Below are 21,307 nucleotides of genomic sequence, written 5' to 3' on the forward strand. Positions count from 1 at the left end.
GTGACCCCGTTCTCCTTTTCATACCTGCATCGCTCTGTAAAGCTTAAAATAAAAAGTGCACTGAGTTTCTCCAGACAAGGAAGTTGATGGTGAGGTACGCTTTGAATGTACACGACGCTAAGTGTTCTACCCAAACTTTGTCTTGGCACTGTGCGTTAAAAGTAGGCTTTGGCAAATAAATGAGCCTGCTGCCCTTTGAACATATGATCTGTGGAATAAAGCTGCCCTTCCATAATTCCTTCAAGGTGAGCAGGCGTGGATTGTTTCTAAAAGAAATGAAGGGACTCTTACACACCTGGCTGCTCGTTTCAGGACCTTTCTGCATCCGTTTCTCACGTGGCAGCGTGGTGCTCTCTAGCTCAAGGCTAACCCGAGTGACAGCAGCTTTGTCACATCCTGCTGCGGCTTTCTGAAGAAGTCAGTGCCCAGCTCACTGCTCTTTCCTCCCTCCCATTTTTTAGGAAACACCACTTGGGTTAGGTCAGGACTCTGAAGTCCAGCCTCAGCAGCAGTTGAAGTGCTCCAGCAGCTGCTCAGCTCCTGGCACTGGCTTGCAACAAGTCACTGCTAGCATCCCTTCGCTGTGGGGTACAGGCTCCAGGACATCTGGTGAGATTCAGAGGAGCAGGCAGAGGTCGGAGCCATCAGAGAACAAACTGCCACTGCCCCAGGTAAACCAGTTATGCCCAAAACAGTCTCTGGAGAGCATTCACACGAGCTGCTCTGCTCTCAGAGCCCTTCAGTCGAATGAGAAGTGTGGATATCAAAGGGGAGGCAGGACCACGTTTGGGCTAGCCAGCGGTTGTCCAAAGAGTTAAATCCAGCTGGGGAGGCAGCCTGGGAAGCACTGCTGCCCGTGCCCTTTGAGATGCAATTCCAAGTTGTGTTCCAATGAATAGCAAGCTAAATTCAAACCCAGGGCAAGGCAGACAGAAGGAGCGGGGTGGATCCGGACAGAAGGAGCAGAGCGGATGCTATCCTGTGGCTGGCCTGAGACAGGATTTGCCCTGAGGCAGTTGCTGCCACCGGAGAATTGCAACAGCAATTGATAGTCAGAGCATCGCTCTTTTCCCGTGAGCCCGAGGGGAGGAAGCTTCCCTCCTTCCTTCTGTGAGTTTGTGAGGATGCTTCCCGGCTAGGTTTGTGTGAAGAGAAAGGAATACATAACCGAACAGGGTCGAGAAGGATCACCAAAATCTTGTTGTTTAAATTCTGCAGTTATGTCACTTCCCAAATAACAAGCCAGCTCAATGACTACTGCTGTACAAAATAAAGGGTGGAATGGTTTGTTATCTCGGTAATAACAGTTCCACACTGTCATTATAGCTAGAGTTACTGTTCTTGCTTTGTAATTGGCAGTGAGAATTTGCTATATATACAGGAGGAAGAACCTGCACGGATCTCTGTGGCTTTCCTTTCTCCTTCATCCCCTCCAGAAAACCAAAAGAACAAAGGCAAGCAGGCAATTTCTGCTCGCTGGCAGAAGACAGCCATTCAACCGTTGCCCAGGCTTTGTCTTTTCAGCAGACAGGAACTGTAGGGACAGAAGGACCCGGGGCCACGCTGCTGGGAGTGGGGAGATTTCTGAAAGGACCTATGCAAATGAATAAGAAGATTCTGGGGAAAAGGGGAAGAAGAGACTGATACGGTTGCATTGCAGGGTGGAGAGCTCAGAGAAAAGCAGCGATACGTTACCTGATACACAACACCTGCGTGGCAGGGCAGGGGAGGGATGCGAGGGGACTTATTCAGCCTGAAAGAAGTCAGGCTCGTAAGGCAGTTGCTGTCACTGGCCTTGAGGGAATTTGGATGGTCATAAAGATTTTTCTCAGAGGCAGAAGGACCAGGGGGCATACAACTTCAGATACATCACTCCGTTAGGTGATCTGGCTTATTTTAAGTACCTTCAGGAGCAACACAGGTGTTTATTTCTTCTTAAACATTTTTCTCTTCACTTTCATGGATCTCCCAGGACTTGGCCTGAGTCGTTGAAATTTGTTTGACTGTTGTGTCTCCTCTTGTCCTTGTTCTTTTCCCTTTTCCTCTGCATGTCGAGTTGTTCAACAGGCAGTCTTCAAAAGCACAACCCCCTCGAACAGAGAGCCTTTTGTTAGGAGCCAAAGTGGAGCTGGGGCTGAATGGGCTAAATGTCATCATTTGCGCTGCTTCCCTGGGCAAGATCGTAAAAAACTCTCAATCTCCCTGACTTCATTTTTAATAGTGAAAAACATGATCTGTAGATGGAAGTGACTTTTCATTTTAGGAGCTGCAAAGGAGGAGTAAGATAATTTTAGAGTTAGGCTGCTTACAGGCACGGTGCTGCTGTTACTGGTTGAAAAAAGCTTCTCTTCCTCAGTCTCACAAGGAGCGGTTGTCTAATTTTCTCATTTTCTGTTGTCCGGTGTAGCCTCTCCATGATTTTAAAATAAATGGACTTGATATAATTCATAAGAGAGTTTTTGTCTGCCTGCAGTTGCTATTTCAGGAGACAGAACGGTGTGAGAGAGGCCTGGAGCTGCTGAGAAGCAGAACAGCCAGCACTAGTGGAGCAGTCCTATTAAATTATTCCTATTTAAGTAGATTTCTTCTGTGTAGTTTGGGGTGAGTATGTCTGTACTCTCTTTTGAGGAGTACGCCAAGACCATACTCAAAAACAGACTTGCTCTTTGCAGGGATAAAGAACCTTAAGTGCAGCTAACGTGCCCTCTGGGGCACAAGGGACTTTGCCAGTGAAGATTCAATTACACCACTGTTACCTCAGATGTTCCGGCATCTTCATCCCAGCCCCAGCTGCCATGCCAGAAGGGGGTGAGTTTCTGCAGACCCTATGTCTGAGAGCGTTGTCCCAACACTTCTTGAGCTCCGGCAGCTCCGTGCCGTGACCGCTGCCCAGGGCAGCCTGTCCCAGTGCCCGACCACTCCTGGGTGCAGAACCTTTCCCTCACACCCAGCCTGACCCTCCCCTGTCCCAGCTCCATGCCGTTCCCTTGGGTCCTGGCGCTGTCCAGTAGACGGTGTCCAGAGACAGCATCGAAAGCTTTATTGAAATCCACAAAGATTACATCGACTGGCTTCCTTTGGTCAACCAGCTGGGTGATCTTGTAGAAGGAAATCAATTTTGTTAGGCGTGACCTTCCCCTAGTGAACCCATGTTGGCTCTGACCAATAACTGTGTTGTCCTTTAGGTGTTTTTCAATAACTCCCAGAATAATCTTCTCCATAATTTTATCAGGTACTAAAGTGAGCCTGACAGGCCTGTAATTGCCAGGATCTTCTTCCTTGCCCTTCTTGAATATTGGGACCACATTTGCCAGCTTCCAGTCAACGGGGACCTCTCCGGATTCCCAAGACCATTGAAAAATAATTGAGAGAGGTCCCGCGATGACACCAGCCAGCTCTCTGGGATGAATCCCATCAGGTCCCATGTATACATCCAGGTGGAGCAGCAAATCCCGCACAAGTTTGGGGCTGACTGGCCATTATGGCAGCCACCAGCCCAGAGCAGGGTGCAAGGAAGCGCTGGTGCCTTTGTGCTCCCTTGAGCCTGCCTCCCTGCTTTGTCCTTGCCCTGCGGTGGCTGTGTGCTGGAGCTGGCTTTGCCCCGCTTTCCGATGTGCACACCTTGAGGTAAGCTGGCACCTTCCTAAAGGAGGGAGCTTTGTGCAAACCAAACGCATCCTTAGTGAGGGTGAGCAGGAGAAGAGAAATTTCGGAAACATCTTCATGGAAAAGAGGAGTGCGGTGGAGCATTCAGCAGGACGACTTGCAATTTAAGGGTGGGTACGTGCGAGACTGCAGCAGCAGGAGGCAGGCCTTTGGGGGAACAAGCATTAGCCACTAGCTTACTTTTATAAAGAACTTACTTCGTTTTCTTATTTCCTAGGTCCTTTGAAAAGAAGGGAAGTTAAACCCTCCCCAAAATAAAAGCGGAGTTTTCTTTTTCATTTTCCATTTGCAGCAAATAAAGGATGACATTATTTTATGTCTTTGCCAGTCGCGTCAGGTGTCAAAACTATCCAGAAGCAATTTCATGGATCCTTGTTTCCAAACGCTAGGCTTATCTGTGTTATAGGCGATAACTTTAAAAATAAAAGCGTGCACGTCTGAAGTAAATATTTAGTCGAGTAGAAAGTTTTCCGTGGGTAACAATGAGCTTGTAAATGTAAATACTTTCCAACTGCTGGTTCCTTTTTCCTCCTCGATAGCTGCAGAGGTTTATACTGCCCCTCAGGTAAGCTATTGCCAAATAGTTACGGCTCTGTTGTTATGTGACGGCATTTCCAGAAATGTGCAGCACTGGGGAGAATTCAATCGGCTTGGTAAATACTAGTTATATTTTAAAACTTCAACAAAATCCCAACGTGGTTGTGTCTTGTATTCCCAAAATGAACCTCTTGCAAGGGCCATCTTAAGGAGGAGATAAGAAAGAACTGATATTTGAAGATTTGCCTTGCTATTTTTGGTAATTCTCACTTATATAGTCACAGAAGATGACCTCTTTCTTGGTGGTGGTCTGTTCTGCCCTGTAGTTTGGGAAAAGGAAACGTTGAATTGGTTTAAAATACTTTCCAGGAAACTGCTGCTAAAAATGTAATCTTTCTAGCTCTCGAAACAGCCTACTCTTCAGCTTCAGCAAGATTTAGGTTTTTCTATATATAGCGGGTCCATTTCTGCTTCTGCTGCTGCAGCAGACTGAAGATTAGATTTCTTGCTAATCTTGCCAGGCTGTGGAGAGGGGACTGGTTTCAATATAATGGGCTTGTTAGAAAAATGTATCTGGAAGAGAGTTCGTGTTAGCTTACCCTGCAGTATTGCCTTGACCAAGCAACTGTCAGCTTTTCCCTTCAAGCTTTATTTGAAATACAAGCCAAGGAAAAGAAGGGGCTTGCGAGAGGGCCACTGCTGGTTCTGCACTTTGGAGGTAGCAGAGTCATTGAACATTCATATAGTGCTTTGTTTCGTTCTAGTTTTTGTTTTAATCTTGTAAGTATGTATTTTGCTATTCTGTAGTTACTCTTAACAGAATGTAATTGATCTTAGGTTGATATCTAAAGATACGGTGAGGCTTTGGGCAGTGGTCAGTGGTAGGAATTACATATTGACTCCTGAAGAGCTGTAGGGCCATAAGAACAAAATGAATCCATGCTGGATAATAAGAAGATAACATGGATTATCAGCGTACACCAGTTTTCATGAAGTTACAAGTCTCTGTTCTATTTCTTTCCTTATTTCTCACCTTCAAAAATGTTTAAGAACAGCTACACGTTGGCTATTCGTGGTCGATTTTCCCTCAGAGTTTCCAAGTGCTTCTATCGCCATACCACCGTGACTTAAACCTGTTACAAGGCAACGAGTAGCACAAGACACCGGTTCTTTGTTTTCATTAATTTCCTTCAAGCTTTCATTTCACAGCACTTTCTGTTGGTTAGGCAGGAACAGGCATACCTGCTGTAACTTCGCTCTGCTTACAGCCCTGAGCTGGAAGCGAGGAAGTTTTGGGTCTGTGAGCCTGTGTGACTGTGGGTAGCGCGTATGGTGGGACTGTTTTCTATCTGCAGATAAACGGTGAGGACAGAACTGAGATTTTAACAGATTGGTCTCTTTGGTTGGACAAGATGCTGCGGGAAGAACGTAATGGAAAATGTCCCGTGTTTGTGTTTTGTCGAAACAATCAGAATGAAGAACCCAGCCCTGCTGAAAATATTTAAGAAATAGAGACAGGATTTATGGTTACTGTGTAGGGATCTGAAAATCGTATTTGAAAAAATCACAGTATGTTTTATTTCCATACTGTGAAGGAGTCTTACATTTTCTGATACTCCTCAGATTGTGGTCTGGTCAATTGAATGTGTTTTTTTTTTTTCATATTATCCCACTAAATAAGCACTTAGCGATTCATGACGTCCGTCATTTAAACAAGCAATGCAAAGAAGTTCATACGACATTTATTGGAGAGTGCGAGTCTGAGCCTGAATCCTCAAAGGTGTTTAGCTGTCTAATTCCCATCGATTTTGATGCAAATTGAGTACATAAATGTCCCTTGTGAGTCTTTGTCATTGTCCCCAGGCTTCTTACTTGCCTGCCTTCCTAAAATGCGTAAGTGCTGTATTACGATGATCGGTTCTTCCAGCAGGAAAAGTTCAGAAAAAGAAGGTTATGGTTGTGAAAGCCCTAACACCTCATTAGTCAAATTACAGCTTCCTGCTGAAATGTTCTACAAAGCTGCCGTTTGAAGCTTTTGAATTCTCCCTTTTCTTTTCCAGCCATTTCATCCGATGGTGAATTTGGAATGCTCCAGAGATTTTCGACCATTTCTGTGTGCCCTCTACGCTCCCGTGTGCATGGAGTACGGCCGTGTCACTCTGCCATGTCGCAGGCTCTGTCAAAGAGCATACAGCGAGTGCTCCAAACTCATGGAGATGTTTGGGGTCTCTTGGCCTGAGGATATGGAGTGTACCAGGTGAGCAAACCTGTCTTGTTTCTTTCGGAATCCCGGAGCAGTATTTCAGATCATAAAACATCCCAGATCATACTAAAACAGACAGCTGAAATGTGTTCCATTACAAGTGCCCTTATTTTCCCTTCCGTTTGTGTCACAGCTCGTTTCCTGGGGAGGAAGCTGAATTCATGTTTCTATCATCTGCCCAAGAGATGAGTTGAAAATTTCTGTAGGCAATTACTGTAAAATGTTATGTTAAAATGTTAATGCATATTGAATGAATGAATTTACCAATCTAGTTTTCCTCTTCTTTGTCATATATGCAGACCTGACTTTATTTGCTGTACCAAAGTAGAACAGATGATACTGCTCTAAATTCCTCTGAGAGTTATACAAAGTTACACGTGCTGGAGATTAATAGCCCCTTTTTCTGAAGGGGAAGCCGGCTGGTTTTGCAGAGCGTATAAAATCTCTGTTTTCAGAGATTCTACCTCTCGTTGAGCATGTATGGAAAGACATTTTCAGCTTTAAGTTACACAAATTCAGGCAAGTGGTCATGGCACCGAGCCTGCCTCAGTTCAAGAAGCATTTGGGCAACACTCTCAGACGTGTGGTTTGATTTTTGGGTGGTCCTGTGCGGAGCCAAGAGTTGGACTCAGTGATCCTGTGGGTCCCTTCCAGCTCAGGATGTTCTATAATTCTGTGATCCTTGTGAGTCCCTTCCAACTCAGGATATTCTTTGATTCTGTGAGATAACTTTATAACAAAGCATTCAGTGATGTTCTGATCTATTTGAAACACAATATACATGTAAATGAAAGCAATGTCTTCCTGCTTTTTTTTCCTAATAAGTGACTGTAACAGCTAATAAAGTACAGGAACACGATCAGGAAGAAATAGTTTCTCACAGTTGGATAGGAGAAAATGAAAAACAATCAAAAACTTATTTTAGCAAAAGAGTAAAGTCAGAGGATGCTTCCAGGTGCTGATAATCTGGGTCAAAGATTGCTCTTAGTCTGTGCTCCAAATAGGTGCCTGGGTCCTTCAGGTCCTCCTACGTACGGCCCACACCAGTAGTGAAATTTCAAACCCACAGATAAAGCTACCAAAGCTTTGCTGTGTTACTGTTAGAGTGACAGAAAATGAACTGCAGCAGAGGAACCTGCACGCTTAGCTTACGCTGTGCTTGCTGAGGAGATAACATCTGGCAGAGGGGGGAACCGGGCAGCTAGGTGTGGAATCCTTCCAGTCTCTCCTGGACTGCATCTCCAGCTGGCCTTAACCTGCCATCAGTTTGACCTAACTGCAGGAGTATCTTCATCATAATTTCATTTATTAATGACAGTAGCAGTGCTAGGCTGCATTTTTGGTCTAACTCGCTCACTGTCCTGTCTGATAGCTAGTGCAGTAGCGTAGGGAAATGGTTTAAAATGATAAAGTCATTCTTCCTTAGTCACATCAGTTTACACTAAACCTAAATTTAGAGACTTCCTGAGATGGATTTTGTATCCTCACCTTTATGCTTAAGGCTCCAGTAGGCACCTTGCCCATTTATTTCTCTATTTTTAAACCTATTGTACAGTTTCACCATCCACTGAAGTCTGGGAAAATAAGTTCTAGACTTTGTTTATATATAATGTGGTATTTCACTCATTACCCGTTATTTGGATTAATATTGTTTTCTCTCCAGTCCATGTGTCTAAAATCAGACAAATAAATGATGTTACTGGGCTTTGCAGAGTGTATTTCTTGTAAATAATTCTTTTCTTACTTTCTAGATTCCCGGATTGTGATGAGCCATATCCTCGCCTTGTTGACCTCAATTTAGGTGGGGAGCCCACAGAAGAGGCCCCAATGGCAGTGCAGAGGGATTATGGCTTTTGGTGTCCTCGAGAGTTGAAAATCGACCCTGATCTGGGTTACTCTTTCCTGAGGGTACGGGACTGTTCCCCTCCTTGCCCAAATATGTACTTTCGTCGTGAAGAGCTCTCCTTTGCTCGCTACTTCATCGGAGTGATCTCCATCGTCTGCCTTTCTGCTACCTTGTTTACTTTTTTAACTTTTCTGATCGATGTCACAAGATTTCGCTATCCAGAAAGACCGATAATATTTTATGCTGTCTGTTACATGATGGTGTCGTTAATTTTCTTCATTGGCTTTCTGCTTGAAGACCGAGTAGCGTGTAACGCATCGAGTCCTGCCCAGTACAAGGCTTCCACAGTGACCCAGGGCTCTCACAACAAAGCTTGTACCATGCTTTTCATGGTACTCTATTTCTTTACCATGGCTGGCAGTGTTTGGTGGGTCATTCTTACCATCACGTGGTTCTTGGCAGCCGTGCCAAAATGGGGCAGCGAAGCGATCGAGAAGAAAGCGTTGCTCTTCCACGCCAGTGCCTGGGGCATTCCAGGAACTCTAACCATCATCCTCTTAGCAATGAATAAAATTGAAGGTGACAATATTAGCGGCGTATGTTTTGTTGGCCTCTATGATGTGGATGCATTAAGATACTTTGTACTTGCACCCCTCTGCCTCTATGTTGTTGTCGGAGTTTCCCTTCTGCTAGCTGGCATTATCTCTCTCAATCGGGTTCGCATTGAAATCCCATTAGAAAAAGAGAACCAGGACAAGCTAGTGAAGTTCATGATCCGGATTGGCGTGTTCAGTGTTCTGTACCTCGTGCCACTGTTGGTTGTAATTGGCTGCTATTTCTATGAGCAGGCTTATCGAGGTGTGTGGGAGACGACGTGGATTCAAGAACGCTGCAGGGAATATCACATCCCGTGTCCCTACCAGGTGAGGAAATCAATATGACATGTTGAGGAGTGCAAAAACTGGATGTTGAGGGGTTATGCTAAGCCTTAATTGTCATCCCTAACTCAAAGTGCTGCTGTTCCTGCAAGGGAAGTTTCTTACCATTCTCAAGGTATTTGGATAATGTGTTGGGCCTTCTGGAAGACTAAGTATTGTTGGGAAATTGGAGGTTTGCATCAGCTGCGTGGTGCTTCTTTTTATAGCTAATAGCTTTGGAGTTTCTGGTCCATATGGAACCTACACAGGATATAAGACGCTATTTTAAACCGACTTCAAGAACACATCTTAATGAGTTTATTTTTGGCCTTTAGATATGTGATAGAAGTTCTGCTCTGAAGGAGTTTGGCATTTAAGCTCAGTTGTTGTCAGCCTCCTTACTGCTTTTTCGAGTGCTTGTTCTCCTGTAATGGTTTTGTTGCCTCGATCAGCCTACGGGTTCTGTGCTCATTTTAAAGCAATCTATGAATGTGTCAGAAACATAAAATCTTACTTGAAATGTCTGCTGAAGAAAACCAGAGGTTACAGCTCATCAGTGCTGTTGGTAAAGAAAATTACACGTACCTACTCTGTGTTTAACTGAGTTGTCACAGAACAGCAGACGGTAAGAGCGTTAGATACCAAACTGTCCCCAGTTTACGTCACTGTTACGCTGGTGCAGTTGCAAAGAAAGTATTTGTGTAAGTATCAATTCCTTGAATCCTGCTTGCCTTTTTTGAGCCAAAGTAGCGAATTGGTTTTGGAATGGTATTTCTTAAATGCTGTCAAATAAGATGCAGAAAATAACTTAATTTCAAGAGGATTGTACGGCAACCATTTATTACATAGCTGCACAAGCATTTAAAAAAAAAAGTATTTTTGCTCTAAAGCAGTTAAAACACCAGCTGGGTCATCAAAGCTCGCATTTTAATGCAATAAAATATCACTTAAGGTTTGGCTTAGTTTATGTAGCTTGATAATAATCCTTTTATTACCTTTAACCCTTTTTATTGTTTTCTCTGTTAAATTTTATTAGGCTGTGACTCTTCCATCCAATGTGTGAGCATTTTTATGGCAGGAAATATCTGTCAGTGGGTGTGTTCAGTTTCATTTGCTTGATTGACTCTTCATTGCTGCAGTTCTTAATATGTTAAATTGATTGATGTCTAAAAAGAGGGAAAGAGAGGGACAGAGTTTTCTCAGTTAATTCCAAATACCCACCCATATACCAGTCTAAAATGCATATTGCTTTCTCAGAACGTAGAACAAAGAGTATTTTAAACATTGAAACCTCTGCTGTCTGAGGACCAAAATCCTGGCTGGTGGAATAATGAAAACATGTAGTAAAATGCTACCCAAGTCTCTAGAAAACCGTTAACATAATGGCTCAGCAGGAGTCAAAAGAACAATAATGGTTTCATTCACGTCAAATTGGGTTGAAGGACCTGTAGAGCTGAGGGAGTGTTAGAAGGATTTTTCTTCTAACCCATCCAATTTTTTTTTGTGAGCTAAACGTGCTTCCCCAATTACACTACCCAGACTTATAATTAAAACAAATTTCCAAAGCAGTGGGGAAAAATCATTTTATGCTTAGTTCGTGCAAGTAAAATAAATTACTAAATGAGGGGAAAATTTAAAGCTTCCTAGAGAGTATCACTTGCTTGCAAAATAACACCATATTTTTTTTAAGCCTTGATGGTATTTAATTTTAAATATTTGAATTTTGGGTCCTGACATTAGAATATCAGCTTCTTCCATATTAGAAGAAGAAAAAAAACCCTAAATTGAGAGTAGCAGTTGATTTCACAGTGGGCGTATGTTTTATGTGCATGGCTTAGATGGAGTTGTGGTAGTTGGAATCCGCTGCTTGCATTGGCACACGTTTTCCAACACCTGGAACTAAATATTCCCCAAAATGGAGGAAGCGAAAAGATAGTTTTATGCTTTGACCTTGATTTCTGGCAGCCTGGATGCTTCCTGGGTTGACCTGGCCACGTATCACGGTGTCGGATCTGGGAGGCATCTGCCCTGTGAAATGTTTTGTTCTTCTGTCTAGCCTTACAGGATTAGATTCGTGCCATTCCTGCTGTTTCCGTTAATCTGACCAGTGTAAAGCTCGCCCATATAAATAAATCTTTATTTTTTTCCCCACAAAGACAGGAAATCGATATTCCCTCTCTTGGAGGAAGAGGTGCAGGGCAAACGGGAGCTGGTGTTACCCTGCCGTGCCCCTCCAAGGTGCTGGGGAAGACAAGGAAGGATGCGGAGGGTTTGTAAAAGCAAGCAGCAGCTCTCTCCCCATGAGCACACCCCAGTCCTCACATTTCTCTAGCATTTGCAGGTCAGGTAGGAGCTTGAATCTGCAGCCTGGGCAGCAAGTGCAGGTAAAAAAAAAAAGGCAGCTGTTGTCCCTCTCGTACCTGGCCTGTGAGGCTCAGGTGAGCTCCAAGATGACCCATCAGAAATCGAGCAGAGCGAATATTGTTTCCTCGAGTCTCCTTTAGCAAGGAAAAGCCAACTAGTACATTGAGGGGTTGGGTTTATTTACAGTACATTCAGTGTATCTAAGGATTAAGAAATTTAGTCGCACTTTGCCCACTGCAGGGTATATGCACCGTTTTTATGTCTAACGACTTAAACAGGTTTGGGAGAGCGAAGAACTCAGGGAGCCGAGTTTTGTGTCAGCCTGGGCAAATTCCTTAAATGAGTTTAAAATATCAAGGTTTCTGTGTTAGATCATCCATCTTTCAGTATGAATAACGGCAAATTGAGTAAGTAGTTACCAGAAATATTCATTTGTATGGCTTCTGATGCTAGGACTATTCAGAGTAATTGCAGTGATGTGCTCTGGTTGCAGTCAGTGTTACTCCTCTGTGAATTACCTGCTCACAGCAGCCTAAAAATGTCGTAGCCCGTCCCCTTCCAATCTCACCAAGGTCAGTACTTACATTTTCTTGAGGGGGAGGCAGTGCCTTTGTAATCTACTTTCAGCACAGTAATATTCAAGTGAAAGCTGACTTTTTTGTTGATATCCCACTTTTCACTCAGTGCCTTAAAAAAGAAATTCACGCTTGGCCTCAAAAAATGGATTTCTGTTTTTGCGGAATAAGAGTTTGTAGAACGTAAAATAAAATTAATTTTCACTAGCTATAGAACCTAGTACCCCCATCATAAACACGCAGCATTGTAGCTGGGCTGTGTGCCTTAAAATTCTGACCTGATCTCTCATATATTATTTTTTTCGTGAGTGTACAGTACAATTTGGTATTGAGATAACGTGCAGAAATCAGGGAAAAAAGCACGGAAGCATGACACAACCCAGTAACGAAATAATCCCGTCTAGTCATCTGTTTTGCTGCGATTACGTGCTTTTCTGCTGTTCCTGCTGCTTCTCTTTGTAACAGAGGTGGTTCTGCCGATGCCGTCATTCAGCCCCAGAGTCGAGCGCTGGATTTCCGTAACGTTGGGCTCGAGGTGATGTTCTGCGTGCTCCTAATGCAACGCAGAGTCAAGCTTTAAGCCTTTGTTATCACTAAGAAAATGTCCAACGTGACTATTTTTCATCATCTTGTCTTTGATAATTTTGACCATTCTTAGCAGGTTGTAGCTGTTGCCTTGGCTTTTTCATCTGAATCCTGACCCAAAGGTTAGCTGTTGGTTTTTCTTTCCTTTGTTACACTGCAATTTCCACTTTGTGGAGCGTGCTGTCTCGGTACCAAATTCGGGTGCTGGGCTGGGATGTGATTTTGGCCAGTCCCTTCGCAGAATTGCAGAATCCATTGGGTTGAAGAGGCTCTGGACGTCACCTCTTCCAACCCTGCTGCTCAGGCAGGGTCAACCCAGGACTGTGCCCAGTCGGGGTCTGAATTCCTGTTGATATAAAAGCTGGAAGTTCACCTTTGCATCAGAAATCTGTTCTCAGATATATCTGAGATAAGGTAAAAGGATTAAAAAAGGCTGAGGTGCATACAGGCACCGTTACATACGCTTGATCTCCAGGCACAGCAGCGTTTTGTTCTGTACAAGGAGACCGGCAGAGGTTTGTTCCTCTGGGCAATGACAAAGGCGATCAAACTGGGACACAACGACCTGCCCCAATCCATGGAAATACGTCTCTAAACTGAGATAAATTTGGCTACAAAAAAAAAGTGAAATAGCGACGTAAGGCTGTCTCCAAGGATGGTTGTAATGTACATTCCTCCTATGAAAAGTAGGAGTTCACGTGGTCGATACGGCCTGGCTCTCTTGGAGTGGCAGTTAATGGATGTTAAAAGCTTTTACCTCTTTTATTACTCGCATAATTGAACTGCCTAAGGTAGTTTAGGCCTGAAAAGGTTAATTGGACTGATCCGCAAAATCAGGTTTCAAGCAAAATAAAGAAGGTCTTGAGTTAAGGTACGTTTCTGTTCAATCCGAGTGTAAACAGACTCTCCGGAGCTTTCGCAAATGCCTCAGGGCTGGGCTAGGCACTGCGCTGGTGGGAAAGACGTCTCATTTAGATATTACAGAGAAGAAAGAAAGAAGATATTTCAAAGACATTCGCTACCCTACTGCGAGTCCTTGAGAAATGGAACAGGAATTATCTTTGCTTGTGACGTGATATGCATAACTTGCCCACCCATGGGGGCAAAAAGTTTCGTTGGGGTGAAACACCTTAGTGCTAACTAAGAGTAAACGTCGTGCTGCCTGCTTATCTTGTCGGTGGTATTTAGAAGTTTAGAAGATTGGAAGGAGATGTGGGTAGCACGTAGGATTTACTGTAGACGGGGAAGACCTGATAGCAGGATAAGTTCAGTTTTGTGTTGTAAACTCACTTTCTTTTTTTTATTTTTCATTAGGAGCTCGGTTCTGTGCTGGGTGCTGAATGTCCAGTCATTGTTGCAGTATATTCTGGGTAGATTCCTAAGCCCGGAACCAGAAGGAAAAGTAGTGACAAGAGAGCATGTAGAGATGGAAGGCTCTGAAATGCAGATATCCAGCTGTGGAGTCGGTTTCCGACAGACTTAACCTGTGAACAGCACTGGGCACGTGCACAACGTCTGCCCCGCTTTGTCATCTGTTTCGTTAGCTTTTGGGCTTGGCCTCATATAAAGCAGTGGAATTTCAGAAGAAAAATAATGGGGACCTGTCATTGATCCCCATGTATCTAATTTCAGATGTCTCCATCTGAGCCAGTCATCCTCGCTTCCTTTTCTACCTGAGGCAGAGGAATGGGCACTTTTGGAGTGATTCGTTGGATATTCAGATGAATTGTACCCTGCCTTAATTTATTGCTTGGTTGAAGAGGTCACATTTGCTCTTATTTAAATATATTTATGTTAGGAGTTTTGCTGGAAAATTCTAGGGCTATTTTTGGGGGCAGGGAGAGGAGAGGTTGGGATTTTGCTTTTTTTGTGTGTGTCCCTCCCTTTCCCTGGTTACTGTGCCTATCTCTACAAGCCTTTTCTATTTTCCTTGTGGTCTTAGCTTTAAAAAATTAAAACCTCCTTGATTTTTTTTTAGGGAGTTAACTAGTAAGAGCGATGCTTTAAGAAGATGTAATGCTGAATGTCATTTCTATCAGCAACAGAAACAGACGGTCAGTCCGGGCTCTTTTTTCCTCTCTGCTTTATCTGTTGCACTCAGAGACAAGGCTCCAGTCTCGCCATGCAGCGATGTCAAATGGGCTGCTCCCGACCATGGGAGTTCTCACCCACTCACTTGTGTTCATTGCTGGTGTCAGAGAGAAAAGAGAGGATTAATTGTGGTTACCTAAGATACCAGCAGCTTAAAAGGAAGGAATGTTTTCTTAATAGTGCCTCTTGTCTGTCAGTGGCAGTTATATGTATCTAGTACAGGCACAAAGGAAAACAAAGCTTGCTAATATATTTCTGTTAATGTTTAAGTTGAACCACGTTACAGATTATTTTAATGCATTGACAGTTAATATCAGAGAAATTGATTTTAATATTAGCATTAATCCCAGCTTCTGATGCTTTTAGGTTCAAGGATTTGTTGACTCCTTTTCCCATTTTCAAAAATGTTTTGATCTAATCAATTTTATTTTTTTTACTGTAAATTTTCGAGGTCATTTTAGACGTGTGGACATTAACACTTCAGATAAGTATCTCTCCATTTCAGCCTCTTGGATCACTGGCAATTAGAAATGGCTTTATCTGCTTGTTTTGCATCCTTCTCTAAAGGTTGCCCGCGTAACGGGGGTGGGGGAAACGCTTCCAAGTGAGCTTAATTTCCTCTTGGCGTGGGCTCGTCCTTCCTTTCCTTTCCGCCTGGTGCCCTGAACAAACACCGCAGGAACGTTACTGAAACCGGAGACTGCGCATAGCTTCTTGCAGAACCCTTTCAACACGGGGAAGCTTTCTTATGAACGGGTGCCAACTGTGAAGCGACCCCGGTGGTAAAGTACTGGTAGGCTGCGAGCCAGGTGTATGTATGGGAGCGTTTAGTCATCTGCTTTGCAGTTCCTTCCCTCCGCTCAGCCTTGCAGCTCGTGGTGCTGTCTTTGAAAGAAATTGCACAGCAGCAAAAGAGACCCAGAGATGTGCTGCTGAACTTTCCGGTCAGGTTTTGCAGCCTGTACTTGTATTTGGTTTTTATACGCGCAGAATAATCTTTTTTTTTTTCTTCCCCCAAAAAAATCTTGATAGGAATTTGAATTTACAGAAAGGATTTAAAATTTTGCAATGGCAAAGTTGACTCGCATGCACTTAAGAAATGCTCTTGTAGCAGCCTGTCTTTTCCCATGGCTGCCCTGCGAGTGAAGTGTAACCCCTGTTGACACAGGCTTTATTTTCATGCACAAATGCTTTAGAACAATTGCACACGCGGACCAAAGAGAAGAAAAGATGGGGCTTGCAAACATCTTGCCAAAAACAGTGACAAGAAGTAATTGTTGAGACGCAGAGCCTGCTTTTTGGGGTGCAAATTGCGTTGGGATGGAGTTTCCCCATTTTTCTTTGCAGCAATACGCTGCATTTTCTGGGTTTTGCAATTTTCTTCCCTAATCGGGGGTTTTACCGTGATCTTTTTAAATACAAAACGTCTCAGCTGTTTTACCATCTGCGTTACAGTGGGTCTTCAGAAACATGCGGGGGAGTGCTCTGAGCTGGATAAAGAAAAGAGGCTTTGTTGAGAAATGTCTTAGCACCATTTGTGTGTGGCACAGGCATAAAGAGAATATATTTGGAGATGTCTATAAACCTAGACTTCTCCTCCTCCCTCTTTTTTCATTAGTTATTGTTTAGAATTCCTCTTAGAAGAGGTAATGGATTTGCTTAAATCTGCCCTAAGGAGTTGCTTCTTGCTTGTTGAATGTAATTATTCTGTCCTCCAAAAAAAAAAAAAAGCGAGGTAAAAACATATTTTCCATATTGCTGTTTACTCAGAAGAGACTGAGCAAATCCGAATTACGAACTCAACTTCTTTCAAAAACAAAAGTAATGTCAGCTCAGCAAAAGAATAGTAATCACAGGATTACATCGTTTTCTAGGAGTGAGTCAGTTAATTTCTCCTGTTTTACAGACCTAGGAAAAAGAATATATTCCAGCTAATTTCTTAGCTTTATTTTTAGGCTTAGTAAAGCAGTGCGCGCTCCTTGCACATAGAGGACTGATAAATCCTGCAGAGGATGCAGTGTATTCTCTTATCTCACCTTGGCATGCATATGATTTCCAGTCAATTAACATACTGAGTGAAAGCAATCATTTCATTCACGTGAGTCATTTCTTTTTTTTTTTTTTAATTGGGTTGGCTGAATTAGAGACAAAGAAGCGTTGACTTCTCAGCCATTATCTTCAGACTGGCTGAGCTGGCCATGTCCCTGCTTGACTCCTCAAGGTCACCTTTTTTTTTTTTTTGTAGATTTTGTTTTTATTCGCTATTTTGCTGAAGGCTGCTTGCCCAAGGAGGTCAGATCTTGCTGCTTTTGAGTTTTCAATTTCACTCAAATTTCTTTATAATAAACATGTTATACGTCTATAGCAGCTTTTAATTCTGATTATTAGGGGAGCGCTCTTTTTCCACTGATGGTTTTCACAGCTATTAATAAGGCAGCAAAGCCATGAAGTCAGGAGCTCTGTTTTCTCTGGTTTTGAGGCACCAGTCGTTGGTAACAGAATTTAATGTTGCAGTACATGCATTAGCCACCTCAACAAAGATTTAGCTAAAAAATTAAAGGAAATCGCATATAATTTGTGTTGAAAATTCTAAAGAATGATGCGTTCAGTGATGATTATGACTCCCATCACTGGGTTTTGGAGTCGCGCTGAGATCTTGGACAGTGCTGTTGAAATAGCTGTAGACAAGCTTGCAGACAGATCTTTAGTTTGGCGTTGACTGTACATTTTGCCAAAATCTCAGCGAATCTAAGTGAGTTTCAGTCAGGTGGCTTTTGTTGCGCTCTCTGTAGCATCCCTTCACTACTGCAGGGCTCATCCTGCCAGCCCAGAGGCACGAGATTGTGCACCTCTGTGCGCTTAGTCCTGTCCCCATTTGGGTTTCCATCATCTCATTATTTGTTTTCAAAGAATTTCTAAAACTTCAGTCCTCGAAGGTGCTCACATTGCAATATCGTTGGTCCCAGGGCTAGCAGCTCTGACGGTTGTGCCACTAACAATAGTTTTTCTTCTGAAAGCTTCAGCTTTTCCGGAAGATGTAACTCCAGCCACCAACTCCATAGTGCCACGGGATTACGTGCGCAGCCAGCTCAGTTCCACCGTCAGGGTTGTTGAGAGGTTTGCTCAATGGTTTGGTGTAATCCAGTTCAGAATACTACCTGTAAGTAGAAAGATATTTAATAGAAAATAGAAAAATATTTATTCTCTCCATTTTTTTTCTAAGCCTGAAATCTTACTAGGACTGTACTTAAAAACAACAGATCTATTTTCATGGTGGAATGCAATTAGGTATGTAAATTAAGTTCACCTATAGGATTTGTCCAGATTTCTTGCCATGCTCTCTCTGTGCCTTGATCTTGTGACACACCCACTTGGCTTAGCCGTGGCGGGGCTAAATAGCGTGAAAATGCAGAGAAAAGGAAAAAGGCACTCGCACGTTTCAAGTTTGAGTTTTAAATTATTCATGTGAACAAACGGTGCTCCCCAGCATCATCCTTCTCCAATTACTGCTTCTCTGAATCGCTCTGATTCCCAGAAAAGTAAATGCAGCCAGAGGGTATGGTACCCAGTATCTCTTCCCAACATCTCTGAAGGCTTGCTTTCCACACCAGCTGAGCCTGCTCAAGAATCAGCTGCGGCTTCAAAATACAATTGAAGAACATAAGAATACTTTTTTTGTATAATCTTCTTATATAAATAAGACTATATTTGGGTTTCCTAAAAAAAACGTTTTATTCACATTTGCCATTCATGTTTTATATTCTTAGTAATACGGATTTTTACTTGTTTATGTATTATTTCCTTATTAATATGAAATTTATGAATTTAGTATATATTAATTTATGAAATTGGTATATATTAAGTCATGAAATTAGTATATATTATCTTTAACGTTGAGTTATGTTAAAATTACTGTGTTCTAAAAATGCCAAGACCAGGGCCATTTCACAACGTTTTCACCATAAGAGAGTTGAAGTACGAACCCCAAACTGGAAAGTGCCCAGACTGATAAGCAATATCAAAACTTAGGACGTGTGTCATCTGCCAGGAGCAGAACGCTCCCGAAACCAGTGGCAGGGCTCTGAGCAGACTGTGCTGCGGCTCCTGGTTGAAATTCGGGATTTGTCTCTCTAAAAATGCGTTATTGTATGTGTTTAACGGCTCAACTTGGATATCTGAAAGGCTTGCGTCTCTAATCCTGAAGCAGCTATTTTGGGAGAGAACTAAGAGGGGGTTTGTGTAGAAGGAGAGGTTGGACGTGGTGCTTGGGGACATGGTTAGTGGGTGACATTGGTGGTAGGGCGATGGTTGGACCAGATGAGCTTGGAGGGCTTTTCCAACCTTAATGATTCTGTGAAATAGGGCATTATGAGCTCTTTGTGTTGCACCTGAGAGTAGCTGAGGCTGGAAGGAGCTGCGGGTCTGTCGTGCCAAGCGCCCTGCTCATGTAAATGATCGTTAATATTCCATTCACACTATAATTTGGAAAAGACCTCCAGACTAACACACGCAGAGTTTCTGGCTGTGGAGAAAAAGGGAAATATTTTATAAAACCACGTGCGCTAAAAAAACTATTTGTTTCTGCTCCCCCAAACTTCTGTGCTTGTGCTTGAAGCTGTGGTTTGGCTAGTGTTTGTATCTTTGCAAAATTACACTAATCTGTTGCTTCTGGTTTCATCTGCAGCAATTTCACAGCGCAGCAATTACTCACTCAGCACCAGCATTGGAACAAATCGCGCCTCGTGTGCAGCGAGTTTCTTCCGGCACGGCATTATGTGGCTGACTGCATTGTGTTGGCTCCAAAAAGGCTGTAAAAAGAAAACAAGAAAATAAATGAAAAGTAATGAAAGGGTGCCAGAAAGACGGCTCTGTTAGAGCTTGTTTTGGAGGAGGAGGGTGCAAGAGTGTACGTAGCCGTGCAAAAGAAGGGATGCAGTTAGGGTTTTAGAAACCCAGATGGACAACGAAAAGAGCTACTGAGGTCAAATGGCAGTGCTGGCAGGGTGATACCGTGGTTGTGAATTAAATTTAATTGGAAAGGAGAGAATTAGGTGAGAAATTGGAGGCGGGGAGGAGCTCACAACTTCAGGATGGAGGTGGGTTACAGAATGGCTCGTGTGTCACTGCTGCCTGCTGGAGCTCAGGGCTTGGCCTGACCAAGGATCTTCCTTTCAGCCCGTCTTAATGCCAAGTGTCTCTGCTCAGGCAGGGGGATTTGGGAGTGGGGATGGGTTCCAAGCTTGGCTGTAGTTAAGGTTGCTGAATTTTGTCTTGCAAGAATTGAATAAGTTTAAGAAAGAGTCTATAATGCCAAAGATTTGAATCCAAATATCTTGTCAGCAGCTGTGTTGACAGAAATCAGGTTTTCTGGTTCATTAGGTTTCTGGTTTGTTCTGTTTTCCTGACTCACTGTTTAATTCTAAATTAAGTGCTAATATCTGAAGTGAGAATGCTGTTTGTTTTTCTGAATGGCAACGGTGAGCTTCCAGCCTCTCTGGCCACGGGACAAATTTGCCAAATGCAGACAAACCACCGCAGTGAGCCCTCGGTATCCCCGATCTGAGAGGTTTCCCAGTAATTTGGGTAGGCATCTCCTTCATCTTGCCTTAATCTTCAAGCTGTACGGAGCAGAGTGTGGTGGGTGCCAGTAAACCAGCATTTGCTGGTAAATCATTGTTTCAGCTCAAAATGCGTTGCCCCGTTTTAGCCCATGTCAACCACAACCTCTGTCTTCACATCGCTTTTTGGTGAACACCGAGATTTAAGAAAAAGATATTTGTTTCATCCTATGCGTTAGACACCTTTGGGTGAGTCGTGCCTCGACTCGAAGGGATACCTTGTCATTTTAATCCCTGCCTTAGCCACAGGTCTGCAAGGGGGAAAAAAAAAGGGTTCCTTGGAGGTGTTACATCAGCTACAGCTCCCAGGGTGCTCGGGAAAGGGTCTGAAATGACCCAGCGTGAGGAACACGCCCGGGAACTGCGACATGATTCTTTTATTCCAGTGGCAAGAGGAATAAAATGAATAATGAATTGTGCCGGGTGGGGAATTGTTGGATTGTTCTTCTCTCTGCAGAGCATGTCCAACTTCAGCTCATCCAACCACAGGAGAAGGAGAGAAGGGACAATTCTCTCATGGTGGTACACTCAAGTAGCCTTACTTTTCTGACCCTTAATGCCTGCCTTTAGTGCTAAGAAACTTGTGATAGCGGTTCCTCGCAAGGGTAAAAAGCAGAAGGCAGGTGCTTGGGCAATCTCTCTAATTACGAACCATAGCTAGCACTTAAAAAATTAGTTGCTGTGATTGAATGCTGTCTTCCGCTTCAAGATAAAGCCACAAACAACAAGACGTTCCTGATAGCGTTGCTGAGATTCAGCTTTCCCCAGATGGACGGGGTGCTCTCCCAGAAGCTGTTTCCTGGAGCCGCAGAACCAGCGTGTCCTGAGGTTGTTGTAAGACAGCA

The 21,307-nt window shown here is 43.4% G+C and overlaps 1 protein-coding gene across 6 annotated transcripts in view; it reads left to right on the forward strand.

Moving 5' to 3' along the window:
- The window catches only part of FZD3 (frizzled class receptor 3), a 60,256-nt gene that overhangs the window by 23,750 nt on the left and 15,199 nt on the right, over positions 1-21,307 (forward strand). For 2 of the 6 annotated variants that reach the window (XM_083827924.1, XM_083827925.1), the window contains exons 3-4: positions 6,264-6,460; positions 8,218-9,235. In XM_083827924.1, coding sequence (XP_083684050.1) covers positions 6,264-6,460; positions 8,218-9,235 — 1,215 coding nt within the window. The other 4 variants (XM_083827926.1, XM_083827927.1, XM_083827929.1 and 1 more) reach the window with 4 other exon arrangements.

Source organism: Anser anser, assembly GCF_964211835.1.
Source record: "Anser anser genome assembly, chromosome: 3".
NCBI classification, from domain to species: domain Eukaryota; kingdom Metazoa; phylum Chordata; class Aves; order Anseriformes; family Anatidae; genus Anser; species Anser anser.